Source organism: Ascaphus truei, chromosome 7 (genome assembly GCF_040206685.1).
Source record: "Ascaphus truei isolate aAscTru1 chromosome 7, aAscTru1.hap1, whole genome shotgun sequence".
NCBI classification, from domain to species: domain Eukaryota; kingdom Metazoa; phylum Chordata; class Amphibia; order Anura; family Ascaphidae; genus Ascaphus; species Ascaphus truei.
This window is the reverse complement of record NC_134489.1, coordinates 98,665,555-98,682,947: the sequence shown is the minus strand read 5'-3', so window position 1 is coordinate 98,682,947 and position 17,393 is coordinate 98,665,555. Positions and strand designations below refer to the sequence as shown.

The following is a 17,393-nucleotide window of genomic DNA, read 5'->3' as shown; positions in this document are numbered from 1 at the left end:
TGCTGTAACTCACAGACCGCAAAGAGAGAGAAAAAGAGATACAAAGAGAGCTGAGAACCCAAGGATTTTGGAAAGAGAGACGGGGTGTTGGAAAGGGAGAGCAGGAGCGTGACTATGTAATTGAGATTGCCAGGGGCTCAGTCAGTCCTCGTATTTCACATTCTATCCCAAATTAAAGGAGCAATCAAAGTGCGGCAGGGGATCTCTGGAGCTGAACCCGGTTCATTTCAGCTCTGGGGACCCCTGCTTCCCAAGATACTTACCTACGTAGGAGGTTCTGGTAACTCGGTGCTGTTCACGTGGGCCAGAAGGAAGCCGCAAGGGATGACACCACGGCTTCCTATTGGCCCGCACGATGCGGGAGCTTTGAAGCTGCCATTACGAGAACCCCAGCTGCTACCAGCACCCCCTGCAGAGGAAGGTATACTGGGAAGCAGGGGGTCCCTGGAGCTGAAATTAACAGGGATCAGCTCTGGAGACCCCCTGCTTCAATCCTATTGTAAAAATAGATATATATATAATTTTTTTAAACACATTGCTTGGGCTGCCATTTTAAGGAGGGGTTATTTAATACCACTATAGCATTTGAGGGGTCACTTTTTTGTGTACAGTGACTGTGGATGCAGTGCTGTACATAGAACTTTTGAAGGCTTGATCCCTGCCCTGTAGAATTTACGATATAATTTTTGTGGTGCCTGAGGCACAGGGAGGTAAAGTGATTTGCGCAAGGTCACAAGGAGCTGTTTTAAGACTCAGCGCAGTTTCTCACTGAGCCGCGCGTTCAGGCCTTTTAAGTGCCCTTCACATTTCCTCCACTTTTTATGTGCCGAGCGTCAGCCAAACAATGACATCACAGACCTATAAGACACTTATTGTGCTCAATGCACAAAACTTGAAAAAATGCTAATTTTTATGTTGGTTGCTGATGCTTTGGGACAGAGAAGTTAATTACAGACACACAGCATGTCTTTAATAGTTTACTTAACGAATAGCCTTCGCTGTTAAATTGTAAAGAGATGTTTTTAGAGCAGCAATCCATTACACTCAATTCATTAATTAATGTATTCGGGGATGAGGTAACCATTTATCAAGTGTTTTCATGCTTACCGCAGAGATCCTTATTTAAAAATATATCCTATTTTCACAGATTTGTGCTTGTAGTAATTGCTATTGTTTCCTCCCATCCAAAATGTGTGATTTTATGCTGATATTCAAGAAGAACTGAAAAGAGTAAGAATATGGAATACCCCCTTAGATAGCATATAGGCATGTGATAAGCTGCCTGTTTGATATCTTATTGGAAGGTAACTCAGTAATAGGCTCTGCTGTTTAAAGCAGCAGTCTGAGCTGATCGACATTTTGTAGTATTTTATTTCGTTACTTACCCTTAAAAAATCTTCTTTTGCAGTTTCCAACACAATTTTTTTTTTTTTTATAACTCCAATGCTTCATTCAGAAGATGTGTTTGAAATATTAGGTGTCCGAAAGGTCAAAATGTAGCTCCCCCCAGAGCTCATTAAAGTCTACAGGTTACAATGGTTACCTGGAAAGCTACAGATTAAGAAAATCATGTTAATAGATTTTTTAAAGCAGGCCAAGCTCGGGTGGCAAGATACTAGTATTATTTGCGTTAAACTTGTATATACTTCTAGGGAAGATGGCTACATTAAAGGTTAAGTCAGGGGTGCTCTCCCCCACCCCCCACAAAAAAAGTCAGTTTTCAGGATATCCCTGCTTTAGCACAAGTGGCTCAATCAGTTCCTGCTTCAGCACAGGTGGCTTAATCAGAGGCTCAGTCTTCAACTGAGCTGAAGCTGGGATATCCTGAAAATCTGACCTGTTGGGGACTGCAGTTGAGCACTGCTCGGTTGATGCACCCCATGCTCATTAAAAAATAAACCACAAACTTGCATTTGTCACAAGTGTTTGTCCTTTGTTGGTTAGGTTGGAGCTGCACACAGATATTTGGTTGCAGTGTTTTGGTTCCTTGGCTTTTATTTCCACCAATATATTATGGGCTATCATCTTTTAAACACAGTCAGTCCTACCGCACTAGAAAAAGGACTTCTCACAGAGCGGCATTGTAGTCATTTTTATTTATTCAGACATGGTGCACCACGTTTCAAGGTAATCCCTGTGTCAGGTATAACACTACTATTGCATACTGAATCTCCTAAGGCGTTTCGCGCTTTCCAGCCCTGACACTACCCCTGGAAGAAATGGGTGCAGCGGCCGGCCTCCATTGTGTTTCTGTCATCTTTGACACCTTTGGAAGCTTCACAATACAGTACCCTGCGTCAACACAGATGGCTCAATCTGTCCCTGTTTCAGCACAGGTGGCTCAATCAGATGAGCCAGCTGTGCTAAAGATGGGATATCCTGAAAACCTGACCTGTTGGGGGGGTTTGAAGACTGAACATGAGCACCTCTGCGCTAAATATCCTAAAGAGGCTGAAGGAGCGGCTCAGTGAGTAAAGATATGGATCCTGCAGCAATGACACGGAGTATAAAGCAGGGAAACCTGGTTCAAATCTAAGGCTGAGATTATAGTAGGCGTGTGCGACGGAGCGCTTGGCGTCGTGCGAGCCTGTTGCCCGAGCGATCTGTGAACTGAGATTGCTCGCGATGGGGAAGCATGGCAGAGGCGTGGCCGAGACAATGCTGGTTCGCCCTCATTGGCTGAACATCTCACGTTACCCGGCCGTTGCATGTCAAAGTCAAATTTTACTGTCGGCTCAAAATTATGGCCGCTCGCGTTCACTATGGCCGGCCCTATAGAGCTTCTGCACTTTGTTCGCGCCGCTGCATCGCTCGCAATATGGACGCAGCCTTGTGTCAGCTCCTTGTGACCTTGGGCAGGTCACTTCATCTCCCTGTGCCTCAGGCCTCACAAAACAGATTGTAAACACTATGGCGCTACGGACCCATGCCTGCAAAAATTCTATGTACAGCGCTGTGTACAGTGTCAGCGCTATACAAGGAAAAAAACAATTATCATTATTAATAAGAGTATTTACATTTTTAGGTCTACATAAAAAGAAAAACTGCATCATTAAGCCCCAGACAAAAGAAATACAAATGTAAGACACCTGTGCTGAAGCATGATCAAAATGTGATCTGCTCGTTTTGGGTATCCCTATACTGCAGTGTTTTTATTTACAAACCAGGATGTAGAACAATACATGTATCGTTAGCACCTTTGTCAGCGAAGATATTACATCTGCAAACAGGATAAAGACGCTGATCCACTGGGGTAGATGTATGTGAGTGGAAGGAAATAGGCCAACTACAGGACATGCCGGCACAAACATAGGGTCATGGTGAATCAAAGGGATCTCTCCGGGCAACGCTCCAGGAACATGGAGTCAGAAGGAATCATAAAGCAGCAACATTATAGGATGAGGAGCAGGCTTATTTATGACACATTCCCAGGAGCTAAGCCCCCCTTCCTCTCCGGGTCTCCTGCTAACCCTGCGTGAGTCATGCATGTTATCTCTAATTCCCCCCAGTACACACACAGCGGGCAGCGCTCTCCGTGCTGAGGCAAAGCCATGCAGGAGTCTTGATTAAATTGGAAGCGTATTCTGCGCATGGTAATAAATAGGAGAATAACGAATTAGATGGAGCTGAACATGAGACTACTTTCAACATTTCCGACTACGCCATGGGTGGCCAACTCCAGTGCTCAAGGGCTACCACCAAGTCAGCTTTACAGGGTATCCCTGCTTCAGCACAGGTGGCTCAATCAGTGATGCAGTCAAAGACTGAGCCACCTGTGCTGAAGCTGGGATATTCTGAAAACCTGACCTGTTGATGGCCCTTCAGGACTGAAGTTGGCCACCCCTGGTCTACGCTTACCTTCTCCCACCACGCACCTGTGTAACTGCTTGGTTATCAACCTCTGTCACATTTCCTGCAGGTGCTCACTGCTGACACGATCTGTAACACACACACGGAACAATAATGTATCACCATATAATGAAAATATTGAATACAGGTCACAATTAGGCCTCTCGTGAAGTGAAATTGTTAAATTGAACAACTTTTGAAAGTGATGGTTTTTACCCTGGGGAGAAATATTAAAAAAACAAAATGGCCCTAAAGTTCTTTATAGAAGAATGATAAATTGCTTCACACTATTATAATCAGAAAAAAGGGGATACAACTACAGGTGCTCCTGGTTGAGGATTCTCTGTATCAATTCAGGGTATAACGAAGGGAAGAAAATCAGGGCTCCACGGATTTGCTCAATAAACTAATTTATTGCCAATAGACTTAACGTTTCGGCCACACAGGCCTTTCTCAAAAGCAGAAATGGCACGCCATCATTATGCCATTTCTGCTTTTGAGAAAGGCCTGTGTGGCCAAAACGTTAAGTCTATTGGCAATAAATTAGTTTATTGAGCAAATCTGTGGAGCCCTGATTTTCTTCCCTTCGTTATACCCTTACCTTCCCTTCGTTCTTTATAAATGACAAAATTCTCATCCAGTGCAGGCTTTTAAATATCATATCCCCACGTAAAAATCAGCACTTTTGGAAGATGTTTCTTTAATGTAGGATGATCCTGAACGACACTTTGTGTCCCGTTTATTTGAATAGGCTGTTTGTTGTTGGATAACTTTTCACCATTTAGTAAATCTGTCCCCAATGGACTTGCTCAAGGTCACAAGGACGTGGCACCTAGCTTGGAATATTTTTTAAAACAGAATCAGGCAGCCTCTGTATTTTTCATCATTCTTGGAGGTATCCTGAAAACCTGAACTGGTCCAGGTCTCCAGTTCTTTAACATTAAATGCATTTTTTTGCCTCCTGTTTTCAAACCCCCAAATCTCATGTACTTGAGTCCAAAAAAATTGACATCTCTGGTCCCCTACATGTTGATGGGAAATGGAGATTTGGGAGACCTGGACCAGCCTCTCATGGTGACACATAGGGGGGTTATAACCATAACAGGCAACATATCGAAATTCTTTTCAGGGAGATATTTTGGGGGGTATGCCAGAATTTGCTGCGTCTCCCACTGACTAGTGTTGAGTTTTCAGAATTTGTTGGCAGATAAAATGATACATTTTGCAGCTAATTGTGAGTCTCCCTCACAAATAAGGGGAGTTACTCAGTGTGGTTATAAACATTTAGGGAAGGAGACCCGCAGAGGGGTAGAAGAAAGTCCCTTCATCAATGTACAACCACTAAGGAGTTATATAATAGGTTATCAATGTAGCTGCAATGGGCTAGTGGCCCTAGGGAATGGCCCTTGGATATAGCTATAGATAAAAAGATCACCAATAAACTTTATTCAGTATGTTCAGATAATAAACACAGAATGATAACAGTGGATGAATAAGTAGCACTAGCTACAACCGATAGTACAGTAGCAACAGTAAACAAATCAGCTTTCAACATTTTTTACTGTCGTACTGTAGCTACTGTACTATCGGTTGTAGCTATTGCTCCTTATTCATCCACTATCACTCCATGTTTATATTATGAACATACTGAATAAAGTTTATTTTTAATCCACTCAGTTACTATGCAGCATCACTGCTTTCCCACCATGCATTGGTGATCTTTTTATCAATAGCTATATCCAAAGGTCATTCCCTAGGACCACTAGCAGGATTGCCACCTTCTGTTAAATGATAACCCGTTATTTTTTTAAACATTATATATATATATATATATATATATATATATATATATATATATAATGGAATTGTGTTGCCATGACAACGGGACATTACATCACCATGACAACGGGACGCCTCATGGGCCCGCAACGACACTTAACGTCCAGTTTTCACGGCAACCCAACGCCATTTCATGTCGCAGAGCCATCTTGACGGAACCATGCAGGGGGAGGTGCTGTACCCGGAAAAGGTAAGAGGCAAGGCCCCCCTCACATGTCCCTGCACCAAACATCCCAGCCGGCCCTACAGTAACCCTGGAGATTTAAAATCTCAACCCGTAGCCCGGAAAAACCTACCCAAAACCCGTAGCCTGGAAATACCTAGTCAAAACCCGTAGCCTGGAAATACCTACCCAAAACCAGTAGCCTGGAAATACCTACCCAAAACCCGTAGCCCGGAAATACCTACCCAAAACCCGTAGCCCGGAAATACCTACCCAAAACCCGTAGCCCGGAAATACCTAGTCAAAACCCGTAGCCTGGAAATACCTAGTCAAAACTCGTAGCCTGGAAATACCTACCTAAAACCCGTAGCCTGGAAATACCTACCCAAAACCCGTAGCCTGTAAATACCTAGTCAAAACCCGTAGCCTGGAAATACCTACCCAAAACCCGTAGCCTGGAAATACCTACCCAAAACCCGTAGCCTGGAAATACCTACCCAAAACCCGTAGCCTGGAAATACCTACCCAAAACCCGTAGCCTGGAAATATCTAGTCAAAACCCGTAGCCTGGAAATACCTACCCAAAACCCGTAGCTTGGAAATACCTAGTCAAAACCAGTAGCCCGGAGATACCTACCCAAAACCCGTAGCCCGGAGATACCTACCCAAAACCCGTAGCCCAGAGATGCCTACCCAAAACCAGTGGCCCGGAGATACCTAGCCAAAACCCGTAGCCTGGAAATACCTACCCAAAACCAGTAGCCCGGAGATACCTACCCAAAACCCGTAGCCCAGAGATGCCTACCCATAACCAGTAGCCCGGAGATACGTAGCCAAAACCAGTAGCCCGGAGATACTTAGCCAAAACCCGTAGCCCGGAGATAACTACCCAAACCCATAGCCCGGAGATACCTAGCCAAAACCCATAGCCTGAAGATACCTAGCCAAAACCCGTAGTCTCCAGGGCAAAAACCAGAGTGGTGGCAACCCTGGCCACTATCCCTTTGCCACTAACCGATTATAAAAGGACTCCTCAGTGGTTGTACATTGATGAAGGGATTTTCTTCGTGTTGTTCTATCCCTGTGTGGGTCTCTTTCCCAATTCGCTCTCCAGTCCACCTTCGATGCAGCCACTAAGCCCAATTAGGGTATGTACTCTGTGCTACATTAAAAGGGGGTTAACCTCACCCAGACACCGCTCTAATAACAGAGGCTTATCACAGGGAGAGTTGTAGGTTTACAATAGGAAGTGTCGGTACTCGGTACCACTGTACAGTACCAGCCCCCCTGCAGGCAGGGTGACGTCCCAATTGAACCATGACGCAGATAGATATTGTGCCACACCTGGGGGGTCACGTGACTCGGCAGGCGCCCGCATGGGAGGGCGGGGACCTCGGGAGCACGTGACCGGTGTCCGTTTGGCACAAAGAAGGGTCACGTGAAGCTGGCGCGTGGTTTTGGTGGTCACGTGATCAGTGCGGCTCAGCCCCAGCGGGATGTCACCTGACCTCGCTGTTGCACCAGCGCACAGCAACCATGAACAAGTGAGCGCTGGAGAGGGGGTGACAGGAGAAGAAGGGGGAAAGGGGGTGACAGGAGAAGGGAGTGCCGGGGGTGACAGGTGTAGGAGAGGTGCGTGTAGGAGGGGGGGGTGACAGGAGAAGAAGGGGGAGAGGGGGTGACAGGAGAAGGGGGTGACAGGTGTAGGAGAGGTGCGTGTAGGAGAGGGGGGTGACAGGAGTGGGGGTAGGAGAGGGGGGTGACAGGTGTGGAGGTAGGAGAGGGGGGTGACAGGTGTGGAGGTAGGAGAGGGGGGTGACAGGAGTGGGGGTGACAGGAGTGGGGTACACTTTGGAAGTACATGGAAAAACATTGAAGGTGCTGACATGTTTATTGTACGTGTTGCCATGTCCTCACATGTTTATTGTACGTGTTGCCATGTCCTCACATGTTTATTGTACGTGTTGCCATGTCCTCACATGTTTATTGTACGTGTTGCCATGTCCTCACATGTTTATTGTACGTGTTGCCATGTCCTCACATGTTTATTGTACGTGTTGCCATGTCCTCACATGTTTATTGTACGTGTTGCCATGTCCTCACATGTTTATTGTACGTGTTGCCATGTCCTCACATGTTTATTGTACGTGTTGCCATGTCCTCACATGTTTATTGTACGTGTTGCCATGTCCTCACATGTTTATTGTACGTGTTGCCATGTCCTCACATGTTTATTGTACGTGTTGCCATGTCCTCACATGTTTATTGTACGTGTTGCCATGTCCTCACATGTTTATTGTACGTGTTGCCATGTCCTCACATGTTTATTGTACGTGTTGCCATGTCCTCACATGTTTATTGTACGTGTTGCCATGTCCTCACATGTTTATTGCTCATTCTTCCTGGATCAACGCCCCATCTATTATTTTGGTATATCGCTGTATACCTTTCCAAAAATAAGTCCGACCTTCGCTTAAAGATACCTATTGTATCTGCCAGCAGAAGTACATTTAACACTTCAACGGCCCTTACTGTAAAGAACCTTTTCTTTGCTGGTGAACTCTCCTACAATCTCAAGGGATAACGGTGCATCATCTGTACCGTCCTTGGAAGGAAAAGTTCCCCCAAGTCCCAGCTTCTGTGTGTGTATTATTATTTTTATGAGAATTTGATATTTTCTTGGCCTTGGTTTACTTTTGTGACTACATCTTTAAACAAAAAAAAAAATAAGCGCTTTGTGTGTCCCGACACACTTAGTCGCCAGGAAAGTGTCCTGTTCCAGTCTTAAAAACCATAAAAAAAGATCTTAACCCAGAGGTAGTATGTTGTGGTTCCTTTTAGGGTTAATCATTAGGGGGTTAATCATTAGTGGGGTGCTGCACCACCACTTTGGGCTGGAGTGTAAGTTTCTCCCCTTTTTGTTACTTTTTTTTTTAAATCCACAACTCCACTATATACAGTATATATTATTATTTACATTTCAGCCACGAATCGTGGACTGGATCATATCTGCTCGGGTTAAGTCTCCCATATTTCCCGGTAATACATCAAATTGCATTTAAACACGCAAGGCTTCTCTAAAAATAAGACGGCTGCTATAAAAATCTCTCTGAGAAATAAAAGATAACCTATTTATTCAGCGAGTACATTAATATAACCTACAGAATCCAATAACTATATATGTGGTTTTCCTCGAGGAACTTGTCCAATTTCATCTTAACTGTCCATAATGAATGAGCCTTAACTGCATTTTCTGAAAGCAAATTCTAGAATCTAATTACTCTGTGGGTGGGGAGGGGGAGAGGGGCAAAAAAAGGCAGCACAGTTTGATAATAACGTCAACCTTTCCTTGACCAGTTATCAGATCTATTCTCTTGTTAGCAGACCTGCTATGATGCTATTGGGTGGCAGTATGTGGCATTGCTGGACATTTAAAGCCCCTATTGCAGCAAACGGGCTACATCTGTTGTTCCCCAGTATGCCATTATGTGTATATACACTGTTTCTGGACAACTATCATACCCCTGCAGTAATCATTTACTAAAAGAAATACAATTCCCATTCTTTTTTTTTAATTTATTTATTTTTTATATATAGAGGCTTCTTAAAGTCTTATTTTCTATATCTGGTTTGTATCTTGTGCAACTTTGATGCCTCTTAAGCGTTGTAATGCATTGCTGGCTCCTTTGGTAGGGAAAGGGTTAACAAAGATTTGCTCAACAGCAGAAGCGTGTTGGTTGTATTGGAAAGTGGCAACCATTCTGCTAATATTACTACTGGCCGTACCTGCAGCACCCTACAATACTGCTCAGAATTTAGTTCTTGGTCGTGACCTTGGGCAAGTCACTATATCTCCCTGGGCTTTGAGCACCAACATTAGAATGTAATCTCTTTGGGGCACTGCATAATTCTATATATCGCAATGTACTATGCAAGAAAAAATATAATTATTATTAGCCTCATTTGTGCCAAAGAGTATGCAACTGTGTGAAAAAAATAAGTAGTTTTATTAAGCACACTTTATAGTGCAAAGTCAGAATATTGGTTTGCTGAAAAGGAGAAAGCAGTCACTCACACTGTTTTTTGTATCGCCTGTAAGATTTGTACAGTAGGTTTCAAATTTAGACTTCAAAATCCAGCTTTAAATTGCATATTGAATCATACCATTGAATAAGTAACCTGCTCTGCCTTCTTGGGGATGATCTGTAAGTAAGAAGGGTGTTGCAGAGATTGCATTGCTGCTGTGATGAGAGCTGAGTTATGAAGCCGTTCTGAGAATTTACAATGGTGGTTATTTTTAATAGGTCTTGAAAATGGGAAGACTGTTAGTATGGTAAAAGAAAAGTAAGGGGGATTGAGCAATTGAACAAAGTTGTCAGTACTGTACGTACGGTCTGTCAACACACACACACACACACACACACACACACACACACACACACACACACACACACACACACACACACACACACACACACACACACACACACACACACACACACACACACACACACACACACACTCTGTATTTTATATGTAGATCTAGCACATTTTCACTATGTATATAATGAAGAAAATTCACAGCACATGCCAAGTCTTCAACAAAAAATTGCAAGTTTTATTCGATCTGATGCAAAAGGTAATTAAAATGGGTGACGTTTCGGACCTAGTGTACCTGGCCCTGTGTCAAGCGCCAACTTTAATGACTTTTTTTGTATCGGATGAAATAAACTTGCACATTTTTGCGGAAGACTTGGCGTGTGCTGTGGATTTTCTTCATTTATATCTATATCTATCTTTGAGCTGGAGGGGTGTTCCTGGCTCCTCTATGTGCAGAACATGAGACGTAAACTCATTTTTTTAAATCTTTCATATATTTGTACATTCTGGACTATTTTGCGTGCCCTCTGTGAGACACTCGCACGTACAGTCACCTTCACAAGCTTTGCCTAACCCCCCTGGCTTGTTATTGACATCTTCCGTGTCAGTACTATTGTGGTTGGTAATGTAAACATCTCCTTTGATTGCAGTTGTTACTCTCTGCCATCGATGAGAAGTTGCCTGGTGCTCTGCAGAGTAACGCCCTCCTGTCAACTTGCATTAGCCCCCTTCCAGTGCGCTAAGAATAGAGAGGGCTACCTATAGGGGGTGCGAATTCCTCCGGCTTTGTTTAATGATCACTGGGTAGTTGCAGCTCCCAGCCCAGTTTCATATTGAAGGGCTACTTTGCATTGAGATCTGCATGAACAAACCGCAGCACTCGTTTTATTTAACCAGGAAAGCATTTGTTGTCAAACCTATATTTTCACACACAAATATTATTCTTCTGTGCAGTATCTGAACCTTTTTGTGTGTGTGATCCTTAATCATAAGTGTACATACGCCCTGTACATACGCCCTGTACATACGCCCTGTACATACGCCCTGTACATACGCCCTGTACATACGCCCTGTACAATCGCCCTGTACATACGCCCTCTGAATCAATCTACATTTGAACTTTATTACTTTGTTTGCTAGTAAGGTTTTGGTTTCTCTATTGGGTTGTGTGATGCCAAATATGCATCCGTGTTCACATCAGAATATCTGGACAGGTCATGGGGATATACTGAGTTGCTGGGTTTTTGCTCTTAACATCCAATGTCTATGTAACAGGATGGTGGATACGCGGAAGAGGGCACTGCAGTCCTACCTGGACCGACTCCTACGGATCATCGAAATCAATTCTAGGACTGAGGAAGGTAAAGACATTTAATTCCTACACCCCTATCTCCAAATCCCAAGTACACTTATAGGAAGAGCACCGAGTAATGGGAAGCTGTTTTCCAATGAGGCGTGTTGCAGACGCTCTCTGCCTCCCATGGTTGAGCGGTCCTGTTCATACTTTTCTGTCTTCCCTCAGAATATATTGAGGCGGCCCAGAGCTTTGAAGCGTCAAGAAAGAGATGGCAGAAGTCTGATCAGGAGCTCAGGGAAAAACGTGAGACTTTGCTGAAATGTGAGATTGATCGTTCCGCCCTGCAGGTGAAGCTCAAACATGCTCGGAACCAGGTGGATGTGGAGATGAAAAAACGTCACAGAGCTGAAGCTGAACTGGAGAAAACGGTAACGGGCCAACGGCTCCACAGTATGGATTAGGATTCCCATGGGATTGAGGTAGCTCTCTCTACGGAGGGATTTTTGTAAAGACCCAGAGCCCAACACCTTTAAGACTTAATGAGTTCATAATCATTGTAGATGTGTAAATAGGTGAACAAAAAGGCGCGAACAGCTATATATAGTGATAATAGTGGTGTAAATGATAAAATAAATGTAAGTGATGACCAGAAAACCCACAGCTCAAACCTCACTGGTGGGACCTGTTTCACGGGTTCCAGAGTTTAGAAGTATCTCAGAACGTCCAGGGGGAGCATATAATGGGTTGAGAAAACAAAACAAGATACACAAATATAAGTGCAGACGAAATGCAATCAGTGAGTAAATGTGGCAGTGTCTTGGCTCATATAGCTGTACTACTCACAGGACTAAAGTGTATATATAAGCAGTTGGCAAATAGGGTTGCCACCCTTGATGGTATAAAGGCACCGGACCCCTTATCGATACTCCGTCAGCATAAACCGCATGTATAGAGAGAGAGAAAACTACATAGTGCGATCAATAATATAAACTTTATAAAAAATGAATGGGTAAAAAATGCGCACTTACAATGTGCTAATATAATAAAAGCATTGGTCACAAATTGTGAGTAGGAGTTGTCCCGAGCAGCTCACCGCCTCCCTGGGTCCTCAGGCTGAATGCCGCGGCACTGTATCCACGATCGGAGCCTCCCTCTGTGCGCCCGTCTGATCCTCTGACGTCACGGCTGCAGGTTAGGTTCAGCTACGGGTCGCCTCCAAGACCAGAATAGGTCTGCTGGTTTCCTCTACGCGTTTCGCCCAGCACCAGATACTGTTCACGGCTTCGTCAGGAGGGAGGCTCCGATCGTGGATACAGTGCCGCGGCATTCAGCCTGAGGACCCAGGGAGGCGGTGAGCTGCTCGGGACAACTCCTACTCACAATTTGTGACCAATGCTTTTATTATATTAGCACATTGTAAGTGCGCATTTTTTACCCATTCATTTTTTATAAAGTTTATATTATTGATCGCACTATGTAGTTTTCTCTCTCTCTATACATGCGGTTTATGCTGACGGAGTATCGATAAGGGGTCCGGTGCCTTTATACCATCAAGGGTGGCAACCCTATTTGCCAACTGCTTATATATACACTTTAGTCCTGTGAGTAGTACAGCTATATGAGCCAAGACACTGCCACATTTACTCACTGATTGCATTTCGTCTGCACTTATATTTGTGTATCTTGTTTTGTTTTCTCAACCCATTATATGCTCCCCCTGGACGTTCTGACATAATCATTGTAGAGCCATTTGTTGTTGCCTTAAGGGTTGAATGGTTGCAGGGGCTTTGTGTCTGTAGTAGTACTGAGACCCTGGAACAGGAAGGTTGTGCCTTATTTGCTGTTCTGAGAATCTTTATTTTGTAGGATCGTCAGTTCCAGCTGATTAAGGACCTCTTGATGAATGATGGTCAGGCCACTGTCCACGTTAGTGACTCAGTGTTGTCCCTGTTAGGTGGTGGTAGAGTCAACACTGTAGTCCATGGAATTGGAAAAAGGTTTGGGCTGAAAACAGACCTTTTTTGTTTGGAAATAACGGGTTGCACCGTTTGTCAATGGTGTTTTCCTGCCTAGAGGCTCACCGGGGCACCAATATCACTCCCGTCCCTCTCTGCATAAGGTTTTACAGAGTTGTACAACCTTGTGTCCTGCAAATGTATGTTACTACAGCCCTGACTCAAATAAACACCTTGTGTAATTGGCATTAAAATGTAAATGTGGTGCTATACCACATTTCCTATTACACCTCCATACTGCCCAAAAGCAATCTGTCTTTTCACTTCTTACTCTTCTTGCCAATGACTTTCTTACTGCACCCTGATGCTCTCCTGTTGCGCCCCTGTTCAGTTAGGTAAAGGGAGGTGACCTGTAAATTCTGTTTTGTGTGGCAGGATGTCCATTGTGGATGAGTCCTGCATCTCCTTCCTGTCTCATTCTGACATCAGTTACGACCAGACAGAGGATGACCTGGTGAGATTGGTTCTCCACCATTCTTCTAACACCGGGCTGCCGGAGTGATACAGAGAGCAAGGCTCTGCGACTATAACTTCAGACCCTTCCAGGCATAGAGGGGTAACGCCCCTAAATTCAGCAGTGTTTGTTCCGTATTGCAGCTCTAAATCGTCATCTGAATTATCTGTCCTAAATTATGACCATTGCCCTCTAAAGCCATTGGGGGTTCCCACCCCCCTATCCACTCACCTTCCACCCCATCTCTGCCCTCTGTGGATAGGATGGGAGTTATAGGGTCCTTGCTAAGCTCTGTTTTTCTTCTCACCAACGCCATGCCCTTGCTCTCCTCACTCTTCTGACAACTGGTTTATATTTATTAATAAAATAAAACCACAAAATCTCATTCCATCCAATTTAAATGCTAATTCTGTCCCTTTCGGAGTAACCGGGAGTCTTTCGCTGAGCGTTCAGCCGAGAAAGGTCCCTGTGGGGAGCCGTCTCCCCCCTCCACCCTGTTCAGCTCTCCCTCCCCGAGCACACACGCCGCTCCTGAGAATACATCCTGTTTGTAATTTACTTTCCTTAATGCTTTTGAACCGTCCAAAGCTGCCTGCGGTGTCTCCCAGCGGCAGCATTAATATTTAGCTGGTGAGATAGCTCTGCTGCCGAGTGCACACAATGTTTAGCGGTTGTGTCGCACATCCAGGTCTTTTACAAATGTACCTTTTTTTTAAAAAATCTATCGAGAGAGAGCTCAGCTGCCTAATATGTACCACTTACAGGTGCATTAATCTGTCCGAACAGTCTGTGGTTCTCATGAACTTAACTTGCTCTAAATACGACCTGGCTGCCAGCCCATTCCCAAGCACTCGTCTTTAGACACCGGGTCTGAGATTTCAATTTTACCGCCTTGTGTGTCATGTATTGGATTTAACATTTGCTGGACATTTCACACTAAGCTATACAGTGAGGCACAACATTGACGAGTAACACGACCCCCTTGGACAGCCTCGTGCTACTTTGGACCTCAAAATGTAACATTTTTACACCTTTATATTGCAATACAATGGGGGCCTCCAAGGGCCACTGGGTTTTGAAATGGAGTTGTTATTTTTGTTGTCTTTTTAGGATCTGGATGAGCTGGCGGGAAAGCCTGCCAAGATAAAGGCCCGAGAGAGAAGGGTAAGTGTGAGGTGTGAACAGCGCAGAGGAGCAGAAAATCTCATCCGAGCAAGGGGCACAGGGACAGGGCTGACTTCTGGTTGTCTGAAGCCAGACACCAAGGGTACTCAACTCCAGTCCTCCAGACCCATCCAACAGGTCCGATATCTTATTATATTTATTTATATTCAATAGCCCTGCTTCAGCACTGGTGGCTCAATCGGTCCCTGCTTCAGCACTGGTGGCTCAATCTGATTGAGCCACCTGTGCTGAAACCGGGATATCCTGAAAACATGACCTTTTTGGGGGGGGGTCTTGAGGACTGGATTTGGGGGCCCTCCTGGTCTAAAGTTAGAATAGTGATGACTGCTCTTGGGATGCGCTTTGAAGTCAGAATGTGATGTGTTCGCTTCCAGTCTCGCAGCACCTACTACAGGCGAGTATTTCCCTGTAAATCACCAAAAGCAAATGTATACTGTATAAATATATAAATTACAAGCAGTAAATATTATCCTCCCTTGCTTCCCCCCCCCTGTTCCCATCTGTCACGTCAGGGAAATGAGGGGGTCAGGTGTTATTAATGCCGGAGACAGACCAGGCTGACTTCATTTGTCAGCAAACTGCCCGGAATCAATAAAAAGTTCATTATTTGGATACGAGGCTCCTGCAGGTTTGGCAGAATCTCTACATAAATCATTAAACGGGTACCAAGGAGCATTCATCCCACAGATCCTACCCTGCCACCGTATGTCAGCACCCTCTAGTCTAAGGGTGCTCAAATCCAGTCCTCAAGACCCCCCACACCCCCAACAGGTTAGGTTTTTTGGATATCCCTGCTTCAGCACAGGTGATTTAGCTGCCTGTGCTGAAGCTGGGATGTCCTTAACCTGACCTGTTGGGAGTGTCTTGAGGACTGGAGTTGAGCTCCACTGCTCTAGTCAACAGTAATGGAATGACTGGGTGAGTTGCAGGGTAGGACTGTAGGGCACATACAGAGCTGTGTGTATGGAAAGGGTCAGAGCTAGAAGAGTCAGGGATGCTGCAGGACTGAGGTGGGTTACCAGTAGTATGTATGGGCAGTGCCAGTGTAGACGGGGGCTTTGCAGGTGCAGAATTGAGATCTTTCTGTGGCGTAGGGCTGGATGAAGCTAGCGATATGTTTATAGGGGATCAATACAAGATTAACAAGGTGGTTAATGAAATTAAGGAGGGGTGGGTCAAGGTTTTTTGGGGGCTCTAAGCAGGTCTGGCAAGAGAGCCCTGGCAGTGAGGGGGTTGGGCGGGGCAGACCTGATTGGTTGCGATGGGGAGGCCCAATTAGTTGAGCCAGGAACGGAGGCATCTGACAGAGCTTGAGGCAGCAATCGTAGCTGGAATGGGGGCCCATGAACCAATGCGGGTCCTAAGAGGTTGTTCTGTTGCTTATATGGTTGTGCTGCCACTGCCTCTCACACCTCTCTATCTCTCTCTCTAGCGCTCATCTCTGGCCCCACTGATTGCTCCACTTTTAGCAGTGAAACGGCCCCGTCCAAGCGCCGCCACTACAGTAGCTGAGAATGTGAGTGGTCAGACCGGTGACAATAGAATGTAATGATCTCAGCACATTGCACTGACCATGTGCTCTGCTTTTGAAATGGATAAACAAGGTGGTGAGCTGCAGAAAACTTGGCTCATGTTAAGCGGTGCATAATAGCGTATCCATGATCCAAGTGACACATCTGGCAGACACCGAACCGTGCACATTGTGTAAACATTTCCATTATAACGCCGTGACTATCTGAGAGCAGTGCCCGCAGGTACCTGCCATCTACATTATTGCACACAGTGGCTGCATTTAGGAAACACTGGCAGTGGCTGCATTTAGGAAACTCTGGCAGTGGCTGCATTTAGGAAACTCTGGCAGTGCCCAGGTGTCCTCGTGCTTGCTGCTCTTAGATTAGCTGGGGCATTTGTGTGTGTGTGTACTGGCAGGTGGTACCCATCTTAGATTAAGAAGTTGCTGAACGTTCAGGCAACTTTACAATTTGTCCATATAATAACAATTAGTATATTTTTGACCGTCAATGCAGCAGAGAGGATTGGAGACGAGATCTGATAACAATGTGCTTGTCTGCCTGTGCCTCACTAATAACCCTACCCTGCCTGAGCCTAGTTAGGCCAAGCACGTTGGAGAAGAGTTAACGTCTGGAAGAGAAGACCCGGGGCTACTTTCTGAGCTATTGTTTGATAGACTGGAGCTGTCTCTAAAGATAA

The 17,393-nt window shown here is 45.0% G+C and overlaps 1 protein-coding gene and 1 long non-coding RNA gene across 3 annotated transcripts in view; one reads left to right on the top strand and one right to left on the bottom strand.

The window, feature by feature from the left end:
• The window catches only part of LOC142499766 (uncharacterized), a 178,017-nt gene extending 170,828 nt beyond the window's left edge, over positions 1–7,189 (bottom strand). Inside the window, exons 1-2 of the long non-coding RNA XR_012802732.1 lie at positions 6,867–7,189; positions 3,876–3,939 (exon numbers count right to left, since the gene is read on the bottom strand). This is a non-coding gene — a long non-coding RNA (uncharacterized LOC142499766). The remainder of the gene's footprint in view (positions 1–3,875; positions 3,940–6,866) is intronic.
• Positions 7,190–7,294: 105 nt separating this feature from the next.
• Positions 7,295–17,393, top strand: part of LOC142499763 (rac GTPase-activating protein 1-like) — a 20,265-nt gene continuing 10,166 nt past the window's right edge. Inside the window, exons 1-7 of one of the 2 annotated variants that reach the window (XM_075609613.1) lie at positions 7,295–7,395; positions 11,507–11,592; positions 11,754–11,956; positions 13,395–13,525; positions 13,919–13,997; positions 15,108–15,161; positions 16,615–16,698. In XM_075609613.1, the coding sequence (XP_075465728.1) occupies positions 7,388–7,395; positions 11,507–11,592; positions 11,754–11,956; positions 13,395–13,525; positions 13,919–13,997; positions 15,108–15,161; positions 16,615–16,698 (645 nt within the window). In that variant the 5' untranslated portion in view covers positions 7,295–7,387. The remainder of the gene's footprint in view (positions 7,396–11,506; positions 11,593–11,753; positions 11,957–13,394; positions 13,526–13,918; positions 13,998–15,107; positions 15,162–16,614; positions 16,699–17,393) is intronic. The other variant, XM_075609614.1, reaches the window with a different exon arrangement.